At 35.3% G+C, this 15,558-nt stretch overlaps 1 protein-coding gene across 1 annotated transcript in view; it reads right to left on the reverse strand.

Moving 5' to 3' along the window:
* VWA3B (von Willebrand factor A domain containing 3B) overlaps positions 1-15,558 on the reverse strand; it is a 69,078-nt gene that overhangs the window by 21,764 nt on the left and 31,756 nt on the right. The window contains exons 14-21 of the mRNA XM_075135190.1: positions 14,163-14,345; positions 12,577-12,704; positions 10,944-11,119; positions 10,131-10,268; positions 8,958-8,997; positions 8,681-8,837; positions 4,242-4,360; positions 766-816 (exon numbers count right to left, since the gene is read on the reverse strand). Of these exons, the coding sequence (XP_074991291.1) occupies positions 766-816; positions 4,242-4,360; positions 8,681-8,837; positions 8,958-8,997; positions 10,131-10,268; positions 10,944-11,119; positions 12,577-12,704; positions 14,163-14,345 (992 nt within the window). The remainder of the gene's footprint in view (positions 1-765; positions 817-4,241; positions 4,361-8,680; positions 8,838-8,957; positions 8,998-10,130; positions 10,269-10,943; positions 11,120-12,576; positions 12,705-14,162; positions 14,346-15,558) is intronic.

The raw sequence follows: 15,558 nt of genomic DNA on the forward strand, positions 1-15,558 counted from the left end.
CTTATAAACCGGAAGGTGAATGAGATACAGTCATCTTGTTGATAAAAAACAACAAACTGAACCCTCCAAAATCCAGAACAGGTAGAATTCTTTAAACACCAGAATGGGATTTTAGTTCTCCTTATTGATAATAGAATTGTGTATTTTTCGCTCATTAGCTTAAGTGATCTTAAAAGCATTCTAGTTTTCATTCCCATTTTTCTGCCTAGGAATATTTCATGCCCATTCAGTTTTCATTACTTGATCTTCACTTTATTCTCTGAAGTAAACAGACGTTAACTTCACTGATGCCAGTCCTGTTTATACAGTCACTAGTTTTCTAAATCGATATACAGAAATAAGCTGGTTAAAGTAGTACAAACTTCCAGTGTGATATACAGTTCCAGCACATGCTGGAAGGTGCTTATTATACCTTTACAAAGCAGCCACTGAAGTGCTCTTTACCAGATGAGAGAATATTTACCTTGATGCCAAAGGCAATGACAAGCTGCCCTCCCAAGGCCCTGCCACCTGACACATTAAGAATAGACCAGTACCATTCAAATGGAATGCAAGTCTTTTCCTATAAAAATAACCAGCACTGCAAGAAGGAGGTCCAGAAATTAATATTACTCCATATCACATATACATTTTTGAAAGTAAGGTATAGTTATGAAATATCTGAAAATAAAACCAGTTGGTTACAGAAATAGTGATAAAAAAGTATCCAATATTTATGACCAGCCTTTCAGAGGTAAGTTAGAAAACCAAAAGGTGATAGCTTACTTGTCTCTTTCCTCCTGAGATAGTGCTCTCCAAATAACTAGGTTTAGGCGCCTATTAAAGAAAGCAAAGCAGTTTTTGAGGGAATGCAGTTTCTTGTGCATGTGATCATCTCAAAACTAGCAAATAAACACAGTTTCTTAAGATATCTGCACTGATTTGTATTCCAAGAGCACTGTATCATCAAATCCTTATCACTCAGCTATGAAATTATCAACTGCAAGAGAAGATGGGAAAACAGCATCTTCCATCAAGCAGCAACATGACTATTTCAGGGTCATAGAAGGATTAATGGCAATCACTGCTGCTTCCTGCCAGGATTTTCTATGGATGATTCTCTTCAGCACCAGCAAGCTAAATCAAATAACAAAACTGATTAAATGCCAGTTAAGCTAAGCACAGTTCCTCCAATTAAACAGTTTCAGAAAACTGTAGCCTGAAGACACATGGAGAGCAATGCTAATTTTTTTTTTTTCCTGCTAAGATAACCCCTCAGTTGTGCATTCAGGTTTCTACTTCATTAAATTCTGGCAGTGAAGAAAAACTACTGACAGGAAAACAGAAGTGATTATCCCAAAGCAATGCAGTTCTGAGATCTTCTAAAAGCACCACTAAACTTTCTGCTTTTGCTTTTTAGATATAAATTATAAACTCTTATTAGGTCATCTAGCTTACAGATTTCTCTATTAACATCTCAAACAATTAAGCCATTACTCAATTACTTCATTTTATACTATAGAAATAAACCTCTACCGATGATCCTAATTGCTGTAATTACAGAAAAAATCCCAAACTTCTTTTGGAAATACAAGAACAAATTCATTGCTAGGAAAAATTCAGATTGTAACCATTAGACTTTTAACAGTGTGCTGGTTTTGGCTGGGGTAGAGTTAATTTTCTTCCTAGTAGCTAGTATGGGGCTATGTTTTGGATTTGTGCTGGAAACAGAGTTGATAACACAGGGATGTTTTAGTTACTGCTGAGCAGTGCTTGCACAGAGCCAAGGCCTTTTCTGCCTCTCACCCCACCCCACCAGCGAGTGGGCTGGGGGTGCACAAGGAGCTGGGAGGGGACACAGCCGGGACAGCTGACCCCAACTGACCGAAGGGATATCCCATACCATATGACGTCATGCTCAGCATATAAAGCTGGGGGAAGAAGAAGGAAGGGGAGGACATTCGGAGTGATGGCGTTTGTCTTCCCAAGTAACCGTTAGGCGTGATGGAGCCCTGCTTTCCTGGGGATGGCTGAACACCTGCCTGCCCATGGGAAGTAGGGAATGAATTCCTTGTTTTGCTTTGCTTGCGTGCGCGGCTTTTGCTTTACCTATTAAACTGTTTTTATCTCAACCCATGAGTTTTCTCACTTTTACTCTTCCGATTCTCTCCCCCATCCCACTGTGGGGGAGTGAGTGAGCAGCTGGGTGGTGTTTAGTTGCTGGCTGGGGTTAAACCACAACAAACAGTCTTGCTAGATTTATTGGTGCATGTACAAAAAAGCTCATTAACACCAGATTTTGAATATGAACTTCTTGTTGATTTATTTTATCTACTAGAAACCAAACCCCAGCATTTTTAGAATTTAAATTACTTAGTTCATTCACAATCTGCAGTCTCAGCATGCTCCACTGCCTATTTCATACTTTTAAATGTGCACACTCGTAACTAACTCATTTGTAAAAGCCTCTGGCTATACAAGATCATACACATTTTGAGGCTTCCAGCATTTTTCTCCTTCAATAATGGATATTCTCTTTGTCAGAGCAGAAAATTTCTGCCCTTGCCACTTTTTACCCTCCTAATCTGATGCTAAGGTCAGTCTTCATGTGGGGAAGATATTGTCATGGTTGCTTCTGTTCTTGAAACCTGCATGCCCTGATGTATTGCCTCATCTATAGATGTCAGAATAAATTTGTGACCAATCACTATTCATAAAGCTGAACTGCAGTCTTTGAAAATTCAATTACTGGAAAAGTACTGTGGCATTTACAACAAAATAAATTTGACTGGGTTGCTGTTTCACATGTAGAGGAAAAGCAATGAGAAATCTTTTTTACATTGTCAATTATAAGGATCTTCTGGCAGATGTCTCTTCTATACATATTTTCATAGAAGTAGGGAACTCAATCCTACTATTGTAAATACACTGATTCATTGAGCCCTAAGGGTAAACATAAGTAAACAGCACTCGCAGTCACCAAAGTTTTAGGGAAACTGTGAAAATCCTGTCAGTAGAAGATCATCAGAGTTTAACCAGCAAACACTTTTCTTTCCCTCAAAATTGAAGTCAATAAATGTAAAATATTCAATGGTATGGCACAGCAATGAAAAACGTGGTTTTTTTCAGAAGTCACCATCAAAAATACACCACTTGAACCTTCTGTCAAAATGAATGACAAATTCAGATTTCTGTGAGTTCTTCATCAGCCTGATAATAACAAGCATTGTCTCAGTGACAGAGCACACAAAACCAACAGATTTTTTTTCACTGAATTCCATTAATATTAGATATAGCAAGCAGCATTTGCAAATCATAATTCTTGATTTTTACCACAAAAAATGGATACATTTAGAAATAGGAAATAAGAATGAAAAAGGGAGGTATTACATGCTTTAAAAAGAACTGGTATGATCATAGAGCTACAGAGGGAAAAAAACCTTATAGGGCCTCAGTGGAATTCATCAAAAAACAAAGACTAAACACCTGTCATCAAGGGGTTTTTTGTCATATAAAATAATTACACCTGTAAATGTTATTACAATACAGCCTGAAAAGATGTCTCATTTATTAAAATAATGCTAGTCAAACCTCTTATAAGGTTACTGAATGACATTAGTGGCCAAATAATTGCATTACTTCAAAAAAATGCATAAAGTTAGATCAAGGAAAGAAATAACTTAAGAGATCTAATGTCCTTGTCCTGTTTAATTCTGATGCGCTTTTACCAACATTTAATTAATAAGCACAACACATCTCTCTCAAAAAAAAAAGTTAAAATTGTCAGTATCTTATAGGTGCCTCAGTTAACGCTCTTGCATCCATAGTTAAGTGCTAGGCAGCTGGCAGCAAAAAGCAGGCCACTGATTTAAATGTCAGTCTATGGATTTAGAAGCATAATTGTAAGTGAAAAGTCTAGCTACCACTGTATGTTAGGGGAGATTCCTCCCCAGGGAAGACTGCTTTCAAGTTTATTCCCAGAAAGTAAAAATTTTTTGTGTGTGTGTCATTGAACAAACATAATATGAGCAACATGTTATTTATTATCTCCTTCTGCATTATCTGTTTTTTCATTCTGCATCTTTTTTTAAAGAAAATAAACATTTCTTCTACAGAATGATGGTGGATTGACACAGTGTGTCAATGTGCAGAATTACCAGTATTGAGCAAAGCATGTGTGAGCAAATACCCACTACATACGAAAAATCTGAAATTAGACTGCAAACATGATAAATTTCTGAGTAGATGATAAGTAGACTTGCCTTTCATAGGATTTAATTGCTTGTTCCAGCTTCTCTTTATAGGCATCAAGATTCACTGCCTGAGGATTAATTAGTGTGATCCGCTTCTTGACGTTGCTAACATGGGCCAATGGTAGCATCTATTATACAATAAAAGACAAAGACTTCATTTCTCATACAACTTTTGCTCCACCAGAATAACTAAATGCCCATGAGTCCATGTCCAAGGATCAGAACGGACAGAAGGAACACTGGAAGGCTGCAGAAAGTAAGATCTGAGCACCCCAAAGAAACGTCAGAATTAAGACATAGTTTCCAGCCTGTTAATAAATTCTTCTGAAATGATACGATCTCTTTATGCAGAAGTTGCAAATTAAGATTACTGACTACTAGTTAATTCTAACTAAATCAGTACTGTCGGAAAACTCAGCCTAATAATGGAAGGGTAAGTCAGAAGGGAGACAAGCATGTCTAGATCATGACCATATTCCAGATTGTATTGCTTTAAAACAACACTCTCTTATATTTATTAGCATCTAATTCTAGCATACAGGTGTGATAGTTACTTATTTAAGTGTATTTAATAATCTTATTCTGGAGGACCATATTTTCTAAGGAATTAGAGTACTAAAGATGGAGAGAGACATTTTTCACCATCACACTGATCACCGAAGTGTGAAAAAAGTGGATATTGCTCACTGAAACTAGTCTTAATTAACCACAATAAGGCTTAGGAACCTAACCAGGTTGGTCAGAATGAGGAACTTCAATACCTTTCAAACCTCACAATACAGCATCTACATAAGTAATTACATTATAAAATAGAAAGTCATACACTTACAAGCAGATCTTCAAAAGGCAAAGAAAAAGGTAGAAAAGAATGACAGAGAGGAGGAAACACGCCTTCCAATATCTCAGTCCAAAGTCCCACCATCCTTCAGCCTCTAACATTACTCAGCAGTTCATATAAGAAAAGCTATTTTATATATCAATGTCCTGATGATGATTATAAACAGAAAAAAACTAAGAAAGAAATGGAGAAGATAGAATGTTACTCTCCCCAAAACTGCCTTCAACACATATGGTTGAGTGGGAAGCTTCTCCAAGTGCCTGTCTCAGATTAGGATATAGATGACAAAAAGATGGATGAGGTTCAATTCAAATAAAACTAAATTTAATTAAATCATTTCAATTTAAATAAAACCCCTGTTGGGGGAATAAGGCAAGCAATCAGAAAATAAAACAATAAAAAGACTTCTTTAATGAGAACATTTTTCAGTGATGTTTTATTTGTGTTTGAATCATCACAGCCTAGCTGGATTCCAAATTACTGCTGTATGACCATTTTTTTCAGGAGCAGTGGTGTGACTTTATATTCCCCTCTCTTTCTGAGGATGTCTTCTCTCTGATTAATAAATCTCTGTCACATCAGTGCCAGACCACATCAAAGCTCCTCATATTAAATTAATCTTAAGATGACTTAGAAGCTAAAGTTAATGGGAACATGTCAGTGAAGTATCTTGCAGAGACAGATGAGGTAAATCTCTGCCTAGAACTGTGAGCCATGAAATCTGGCTACCAGTACCTGGTACTGAAAGTACCCCTCTTCCAGTTCCATACTGCCATGGTGGTTGTCTGCTATGTTACACAAACCCAGTTTATAAAAGTTCAGCAGGGCTTCACCACGTAGAAGCCCTCTCCTACGTTTCCTTACAAATTCCTAGAGTAACCCAAGTACAAACAGCATCATTTGCAAAATGAATATTTAATACAGTTTATAAAACACTTTGAATAGAATATGAGGGCCAGACAAACATAAACACATTATTACAGTACTGAAGAATAAAACCAGAATGGAATATATTCTTAGCAAATAGTAAACTTGAAATATTATGCATACTTTGAGAGCAATGAAAGCTGCTCGCGAAGACAAGTGAAATTTGACAGATTCAGCGGAAAGAAATCACAGGGAAGCTCTTTTAATGCCAAAATGTTTTGTCATTTTCTAAATTAAATACTTAAACTTTCATATCAAAAGAATTCACTTGTTTCAAAATGGCTTTTATTTCAAAAACAAAATTTCAAATTTTTAAAGACAAAACCAAAGCACAATAACCCTAGAAAAATCTTTCTTATTTTAGACTGAACAAGATGTTTTGGTTGGCTGAATCTGAACTTGATTCTTTTTAGCAAAGCTTTGAGTCAAAACTCCATGACTTGCAAAGCTGTACTTCAGATGCCACAATCTGCAACAGATACTCACATGGTTGTATAGAGAAGGTTTGCTGCAGAGCTACCATAGCATAATTTAGACAAGCCCCCAGTTTTTTTTCTGCATATGAATCTGATGGTAGTGAATCTGAAATAACCCAGGTGAAACTGACGGGTCACATAGAACTGAAAACAACAGGTCAGCCTCTTGTTAATGAACAGCTGTCATGGAAACCTTTTGCTCGCTGCTTCTCCAAGGTGAGAAAATTGTTGATAGTTACTCCATCATCACTGCTAGCAAAGGCTGAAAATAAAAATTAAACTATCCCCAGAAAAGCAAACAAGGATGTCTGCATTCCACACCAAGAAAACTAAGATCTCAGAAGGAAGAATGCAAAAATGTCTGTACATTTATTATTTTCAGTGAAGACTTCTGAAGTACTGCAATAATCAAGATCCTTAATCAATTTGTTAATGTCTCCTATTCAAGCTCTATGTCTAGTCTCAGAACCTATTTTCTGCTTTTCCTCGATATGCTGGCATGAAGCTTGAGGGAGAGTGGGTTTCATAGCTCATAAATTCTACAGATTCCATCTCATGTGCAACCCCCAACCTTCTTTTTCCATTCTATACTCTGCTTCAGATCCAGAAAAACCCATGCCTCTACACATAGAACAATAATTTTCCACTGCCTGAGAAATTGTGTGTCTCTATACAACTAATGGGGATTAGCAGGTACGAAAAAGTGCTAAAATGATGTATTATTTTGTGTTTATATCCCTGAATCTAAAGCAAGATGGATCACTGTTTAGATTCTGTACAGCAGCTGTTCATTCTAAGAACACTGAACTTAATTCAGCCCTGAAGCAGACTGCCATAAGCTCCCATGAACTGCTATTAAAAATTACCTGTATATAGCACTTGCTGAATTACAGTTTTGATTATTTTCAAAGACCATTGTTTTACAGACTACTGTTTTTGCAAATAGCAGTTCAAATGCAGCTCAGGATTGTCTGGAAAGGATTCGAAGGAGTCTTCATTTAGAAACATGGCAGGAAGATCTCTACTTAGTAGGTGTATTCAGAAGAAGATGGAAAAAGAAGTGACTGCTCAGAAATCAGACATAAGAGTTATGTGAAAGTCACAACATCTTTTGTTTGACATTTCACTTACAGTATATTGTTTTGTACAGTTTAGTAATCATTGAATATCTGAATTTTTTGGGAAAAAAGGCTATTTTACATCTGAAATGTTAAAATGTACATTTTTTAATGCTTTTGATGCAAAAAGCCATCTTTTTATTGCATTAAAAAAACCCTCACACTTAAAAAAAATCCTTGAAGATCTTGGTTTTGACTTGGTTTTACTAAAACAGAGGATCTGGTTTTGCTTCCACAATCTGCATGCTATAGCAAAAATTCCCATTCCTAAATTTAAAAAACAAACTTGAAAACTTTAGAATGTACAAATGTGTACCTTTGTTATAAATATTTTACTTAGCTCTATATCAGTTCCTATTCCAAAACCCTTAGCTCACCCTTTATTATTTAAACAGATGCTGTTCAGCTTTTTCTTTGAGTATTGTTTGAAGAAACATTTTTTATTAGTTAAAATGACCTGCAACATATTCATAGGACTTTCAGAGGATGCATCACACAAGAAGAATTAGAACAACTTGCCACAAAATGGATTTCATTTAAGTGGAATGGCAATTACAGCTTCATGATACACAATTCATTGTGAATTTTGTACAATCTCACAATTGTTTACATTTACCAGAATTAAATTTTAATTACTGAATTCCAATACTTTTCAAAAGGTCTTAGCGGACACATGTAAACTTTGGGAATGCACAAATCCACAAACTGTGCACCTGCACAGTTTTCAGATGACTTTATGGACCTAAAATACATACTCCAGTGAATTAATATGTAACAGTAGAGGCTGTGGTGCTCAAGAAATTGCTGAACACCTGATGGCTGCACACTGCCATCAACTGGTAACTGTGAAAGAAAAATATATAGCTCTAAAACTTGAGAGTAAAGTCTGCAAGAAATACTACTATCAGTTTTATCTTCTTACTGATGCATGAATGAACATTCAGATATGCATTATACATTCAGTGCACATCAACCACCTACAATGAACACTAGAGAATGCAATTATGACATTTATAGAATGAATTAAAAAATCCTTTTGAAAACAGTACCAAGTTTTATGTTTGCTTTGAAAGAGCGTAAAAGTTTTACCTCATCAAATACTTTAGAAACTACATGCTTGTCCAGAACTGGGATGTATTTGGTATCATGAGGGACAGCTGTAGGAGCTAAGGCATCCATGATGGTGAGTCGCCTAGCAACCAAGCCATGAGTCTTTAACCAAAGAGCTGAAGAGATATCTAGAGAACTACAAAAAAGAGAGTGTAAGATGTAGCACAAGGTAGAAATACATTTGAGAAGTTTGAAATGGCTGAAGAAAAATAAAAACTGTAATTTTTGTGATGTACCTATATATGCACACACATACCTTTTAGATGTCCTTTTCAGAGCTTTCTGCATTTTCAGATCTAAGATAAAACATTTGCATTTCATTATCTCACAGGTTTTGTGCACACAAAAGTATACATAAATAAGCTGACATACAATAGCATCATTTATTTATTTGAGCCTACTAGCAGTGTCACAAATACTACACAATAATGCCTATTTCAGTTGCTAAACTAATCAATGAGAATGATGTTTCCTGTGTTTCTTGGTGCTTGATCAATAGTAACAGTGTTACTATATGCCTCATGAGCCCTAATTAATCAATGAGGAAATTTATAAAATAGGGAGCGAATAATTTTTTTTTTTAAATTGAACTCTGTATGCATTTATTTCTTATAACCCAAAAAGAAAGATTAACCAGTTTATTCCCCAATTCAAGATGTGATACCAAGTACTATCCCTAATGAGACAGCCAGGACTGGCTACTTTAAGGTATACCACTATGAACATCTGTATAAACGGTATATAAAGAACTAAAAATAAGACACTGAAATGTAAAAAAGTCAAACATCTTTAAATATCATAGGTGAGGTTTTAGAACAACTTAGAGGACCTATCATAAAGTTCAGAGTTGCATGAATTACTGAGAGAAATGAAAACTATCTGGATGTATATCCAAGCCCCATTGGAAATACTTTTCTCTTGGCATATGTCTCTGTCCCAGAAAACATGTTTTTTGCAAGTCTAAGCATATTAATAAAGTGCAACCTCCTTTTACATTGGTGCCACAGAATTAGAGCCACCACACTCTGCTTTAACTTCAACATTGAACATAACTACAAATTACTGTATCACAACAACAATCTATTACCGTATCATAACAAGATTCTCAAAATCTATTTATTCTGTTGATAGAAGCAACTGTGATCTCCTTTCAGCAGTCTAAGGCATAGCTGTATCACAGCTGCTGCATACTGTGGACATAACTAAGCTGTTGTAAACTAAATCGTTTGGGCACTGGCAGGAGCCTGGCCACAGCTGTAAGAACATTGTTACAATACCCTCCTCCAGCTCTCTGGAGCTCTGCTGCGTTCCTGTCCTTTGTACTGCAGGTCTGCACAGTGTTGCCTCAAATGAGGCACTATTAGTTACAAACACAGCAGAAGAAATGTTATGGTCTGCCCCACCCAAAGCTCCTGTTCTGTCAACTTGCCTTTGAAAATGGTTGTACATTTCATGCTCTTTTTGACAGAAAAACTCTTTTTTTCAGGAGATATTCCTTCCTCTGGGCTTTCTTCCCTAGATTTCACACTATGGCTCAGGATTCGCAGCAGACTCGTCTTTGTTTGCTCTGCAGGTGTTGAAAGGGAAAGAAAGGAAGAGCTAACTTACTGTTCAAATATATGCCTGGGATTTTTGAGTTCCTCTTTGGTATGCAGTCCCAATTTTTAAGCCACTGCCTATACACAACCTCAAACACAAAATGACTTCAGCACTAATTTATACTTTGTACTTTCCCAAGGATGAAGACTTCTTTCACGTCAGCCAGGTAAACTTGGTTTCAGACTGCGTACATAGGATACTTCAAAAAGAAACGTAGTGTTACAGGTGTAGTAAGGAGAAATATTAGTGTAAGTAATACTGTAACTAGTGAAACATAGATCAGCTCTTCATTCTTGCCAATGATGTACTTAGAATAAAAAGAAATAAGGGTTTAATATCTACTAATTAAAAAACTGCTTGCAGAGCTTTTAAAACATTCTGTCAAAATGGTTAATTTTTCATCACAGGGCATGTGATGAAGCATAATTGAGTGGACATTTGTCTGTCTGTTTGGGTCGAATGAGTAAGGTGGCTGAAAAGTAAAAATGAAGAAAAGTTAGTTAGAATTTCAGAAAGATGGTTATTTAAATCATCAAAGGCTTCATTTGTTCCTACAATGAGGGACGCTTTTTGCTATTTTCAACAGATCTTCTCAAGTTAGTGAATAAATTCTGCTAACAACTACAGTTCATTTCAGTCTTACCTGCATATAATGCTTTCTTCCTTCGGGCTGGACTGTCAGCACTGGTTTGCCAGGTTTGCTGATGTGGTGTCGGTGCTGGCTCCTCTGAAGCACAGCACGGCCTGCTGCTAACAGTAGTACTCAGCTCTTCAACGTGTTCGGTTGCAGAAGACACAGTATGTGTCTGCTTGTGATTACTGCTTGTAAGTGACAAAAAGAAGAAACAAGCAAGAAATTACTTAAAACATATATCACGGGTTTAAAAAACGCTAAGCTGAAATTTAAATACTCATTTCAAATGCTTTCAACAGTGCAAAATATTTTCTCTATTATCCCAGTCTGCATTTCAAAGGGGAGTTCAAAGGAGGTTAAAATATTCCTAGTTTTTTAAACTGTTTAAAAAGTCGTTTCTTAGTCTATTTAAAAGATGTTCATTTCTTTTAAGGCAACACCCTCATATAATTTTAATAGGGTCAGAATGTTCTGTAATAGCCACTTTGAATCCTGGGGGAAAGAGTAAACTTACCACCAGCAATGAAAATAGCTGACACACACACACATATATATGCACATATATATACATACACACATATATACCTATGTCCCAGCATTAATAAAAAATAAAATACATAAACTCTGAAATAAACACTTATCTACTTTTATACTGGACATCCTACTGCCCTTCCACACATATGAAATCGTTCCACAGGACTCTCCACTTTTAACTTATTTAACTTTATTTTGAATACCTTTATTTTAACTTACTGGTTTTAATAGATTTCTGTCTTAAAAATCTGATTTTACTTTTTTGCTTTTGTACGATTACTGCACAGATAAATAACGCACCGGGCAAGCTATTTTTTTATTAAGGCTGTGCTCCTGTAGAGATTACAAGTAACTTCATGTTTGAAGCTAGATCTGTGTTTGTTACCCAAACAGAAATTCAGTATGATCAGACATGCAGAAAACTTTTCCACAGTGGCTCAGGAGTCTGCCTTCAGTGTGCTGTGGAAGGATCTCTTTTTGAACGGTCATTTTTGGCACCATACGATTTTCAACATGTTTTTCAACTGATGCTGAGCATGAAACTACTTTTAATGATGAGATTACTTATCTTTTGATAAAAAGCAAGGATAAATATGGCATGAACATACAGACAACACATTGCAAATCAAAAATGTGAAAAAAAGTAAGCTGAATTTCATTCATGGTGTTTGCCATCTTCTAAACAAGTACATTTGTATGTAATTTATGTTTCAGTCAGCATATCCCAATGCGTAGCAATTTAGTCATGAAGTACCAAGCCAGCTCTGCCAATAGGACAATAATTTTTCGTGAATTCTCTAGGTCAGAGGGAGCAACTTTACCATGTGCTAGAGACAGAAAAATATTTTCACCTTTTTGCTTTAATTATTACTAATAATTTGAGACTGTTTAGATATTTGAGATCATTTTGTTTCAGTCATCACAGTATTAGTGTATTTTTCCAGATTTTTCTTTTCCATTACCTTAACTGTTCAAAAAAAAAAAACCCACCACCTTTTTTTTTAAAAGAGAAGAATGTCAGAGGTTAAAAATGTAAGACAATGAAAAAGGAGAAATGTAACAGATAGCTCCTATCTCTTATTAACATAATAGCAGTATGAGGACATACTTATTCTCCGGATCATTTTCCCCGTTACAACAATTCATCATCAGACATTCAGCATGGAAGGTCTTCACTTTCTCTAGGTCTCTTTCTCCTTGTTCAATCTCTCTTTTCAAAAGATGTATGTCTTCACTCTAACAAAAAGAAAATCAAATATTTTATTACAATTACTCCTAAACATGTTTCATTTCTGAACTGAAACTACGCAAGCTCTGATAATAATTTTGAATATGACTCAGTTAGGACAGCTGCATGATTTTGTATACTTTTTCAGGTAGTCTCTCTGTTTCCTAAAGCAAAGTCTGTTTTGTCCACTTTCTGTATGTATGAACAAGCTTATAGAAAACAAGATTAAAATGTGCTTGGCAATACAACCTTTCAAATTATTCTTTGTTTTTAGGAAAAGGACAAGCATTCCCTAACAAGCCAGTTACCCCTTGAGATATGAACAGCCATATTTCTGAATAATGTAATGAGGTTAGTAGCTCTCCTCATTCCAAGCAAGCAAGCAAATAAATAAGTAAATAAAATACAATACAAGATATGTACATTACAACTGTTGTCCTGTCATTCTACAGATCACAGCTGTATCATATACTGTCCCTGAAAAATGGGAAGTAAAACCCATACTCTTCAAGTAAACATTGGAACTGACTGAGAATCATTTGGACTACAGGAGGAAACAGGAAGGAAATTCCAACAATGATCTCTTTACAAGTCCCACAGGGCCAGAAGTCTGGAGATGGACAACACGGACTCTGGTCCTCATCTTTCCAACACGCGCAGTGTCACACAGTCCACATCAGCAGAATCACCGAAATTGTCCAGTGCACTCTCTGATATCTTTCAAGAGCTGGACTATTTGCACATCTTCCTTCTAATCGGAGTCTGCAAAGTTCTAAATTTCCTGCTACTGTCTTGTTCCTGGTTGTTCTCATCGTTCCACTACCACCGTTTCTAAAATTTGTGGAACTAATTAACTTGAGTGTTAACTTTCATTAAAAACAAGAATATGCTTTAAATGGGTGTTTCTGTTAGTCTATTCAGAAATTTCCTATTGGGCATTGTTAGATTGAGCTGCTTAGTCACACTTGATAGGTCACTGCTATTTTAGTCGTTTTACTCATCATAGATGTGTCCCCAGTGGCTACTGTAGAGCAAACTTCATAGAATCATTCATTCATCATTGTTCAAATTCAGCTCTGCATTCTCTCATTTATTAACAGGATACAAACCATAGTTTCATTTTAAATAGTAACTTATTTCTGAGACAGCAAAGATCACGTGTGTTTCTTCCAAAGCTGAATTTGGTTTATATGTTTTTTGGGTTTTGTTTTTCGGGGCGGGGGGGTGGGTTTGCAACAATTGCACTACAAATGTACTTTGCATGATATTTGGGCTGTTTTGTTGTGGTCTAATAAAATTTCATAAGCAAAAAATGTCACACTCATTGCTTCCACATCACTTCAAATCTGACTAGGGTTAACTCTCTTTTTTTAATAATCTATTGTAATATGAAATCACACTAATGCAAGTCCTGTGGTTCCTTCAATAGCATGAAGAAACAAACATCTTCATTGTCAGATACTCACAACAATAAACTCTGCAGCATCAGGATCAGTCAAATAAATGTTGTAATAATGAAACCGTCCCTCTGTTTCAGTAGATAGTTCATACAAAAATTTATTAGCTTCTGTATCATCACAGTTGAAGGATACAGTATGGATGGGTATTTTACGATAAAGCTGGACTTGAGCCAAAATTATTTGGGGGGGCTGAAAATAGAAAAGTGTATATTAAACATGTGGCATCTAGAAGTGTATTTATCAAAATATGGAGAATTTGTAAGAATTTAATCAGTCATACTGTTGTTTAGAGACAGATATAGACCAGTTAAAAGCATACATTTTATATGGATTGCTATTTCATAATTATATAAAATGATCTGATTTAAAACTGAATTTGAAACACCGATAATGCATTAAGGCACAGGACACACTAATAAAATAAAATGTAAATTGTAACATAATCAGTACTCTTTGTTTCTGAAGTCTTAAAGGAAATTACTAAAGTAGAGGAAATTAAACTACTATATTGGTGTTTAGTATCACTAGATGTATATAACTGTATATTTTTGGATGTATATAATTGTTGATATTTTTATTAAGCTAAATTAGTTCAATGACAAGTTGATTCAATATCAGGAGACAAAATAGAGGCTGAGAAAATAGGAAAGTAAGTGTTCCTCCTCCAATAAAGAAATAAAAATTAGGTGAGAAAGTAAAAGGTCTACCATGTCTAAAAATGTTGAAGGATCTGGTAGAAAGAAATTATTGACTCAGTTCTCCAACTTCTGATAACACTTTAGGTTGTTCAGAATACTGTCATAAATCTTGACAAATTTAGCTTTCTCCTGATATTTGCAATATATTTGCTTGTTGTACTTTAATAGTTAAAAACAATCTTGGTAATTCCCTCTTTTTCATCTAAAAAGTATAATATAAATCATAAAAGCCATTATTAACTAGGTAAAAAGAAATTAAGTGTTCATTAATTTCTAACTTAATAAATATATTAAGATGAAGAATCTGAATAAGTGTACGTTAAGCCAAATTATTCTTTAATAAAATATGAATATATGCTCCTAGCTAGCAAAAGTGTGAAACAATGCAAAGATTTTGTTCAGTTGTAAATTGAGTTTTAATGAGTGACAGCCAAAAACAATCAACTTGTCTGTAGAAAATTTCAAAGCTTAAAACTAAAATTAAAAGCAACATTAAAAGATGTAAGTCAAAGTCTCTCATCTGCTAATTTAAATCAGGTTTACATTTTGATATTCCAATGACTTTGAAGCATATAAATCCACCTTTCCTCATGGGCCACTTTGCTTTTATCAAGAAAAACAGAACAAAAAGGAATGTGAGCCTTTAGCATTTTTCTTCCTTATCAAGGTATAAAGAAATTATTTCTGCAAGTTTATGATGCTTT

Source organism: Calonectris borealis, chromosome 1, assembly GCF_964195595.1.
Source record: "Calonectris borealis chromosome 1, bCalBor7.hap1.2, whole genome shotgun sequence".
NCBI classification, from domain to species: Eukaryota; Metazoa; Chordata; class Aves; order Procellariiformes; family Procellariidae; genus Calonectris; species Calonectris borealis.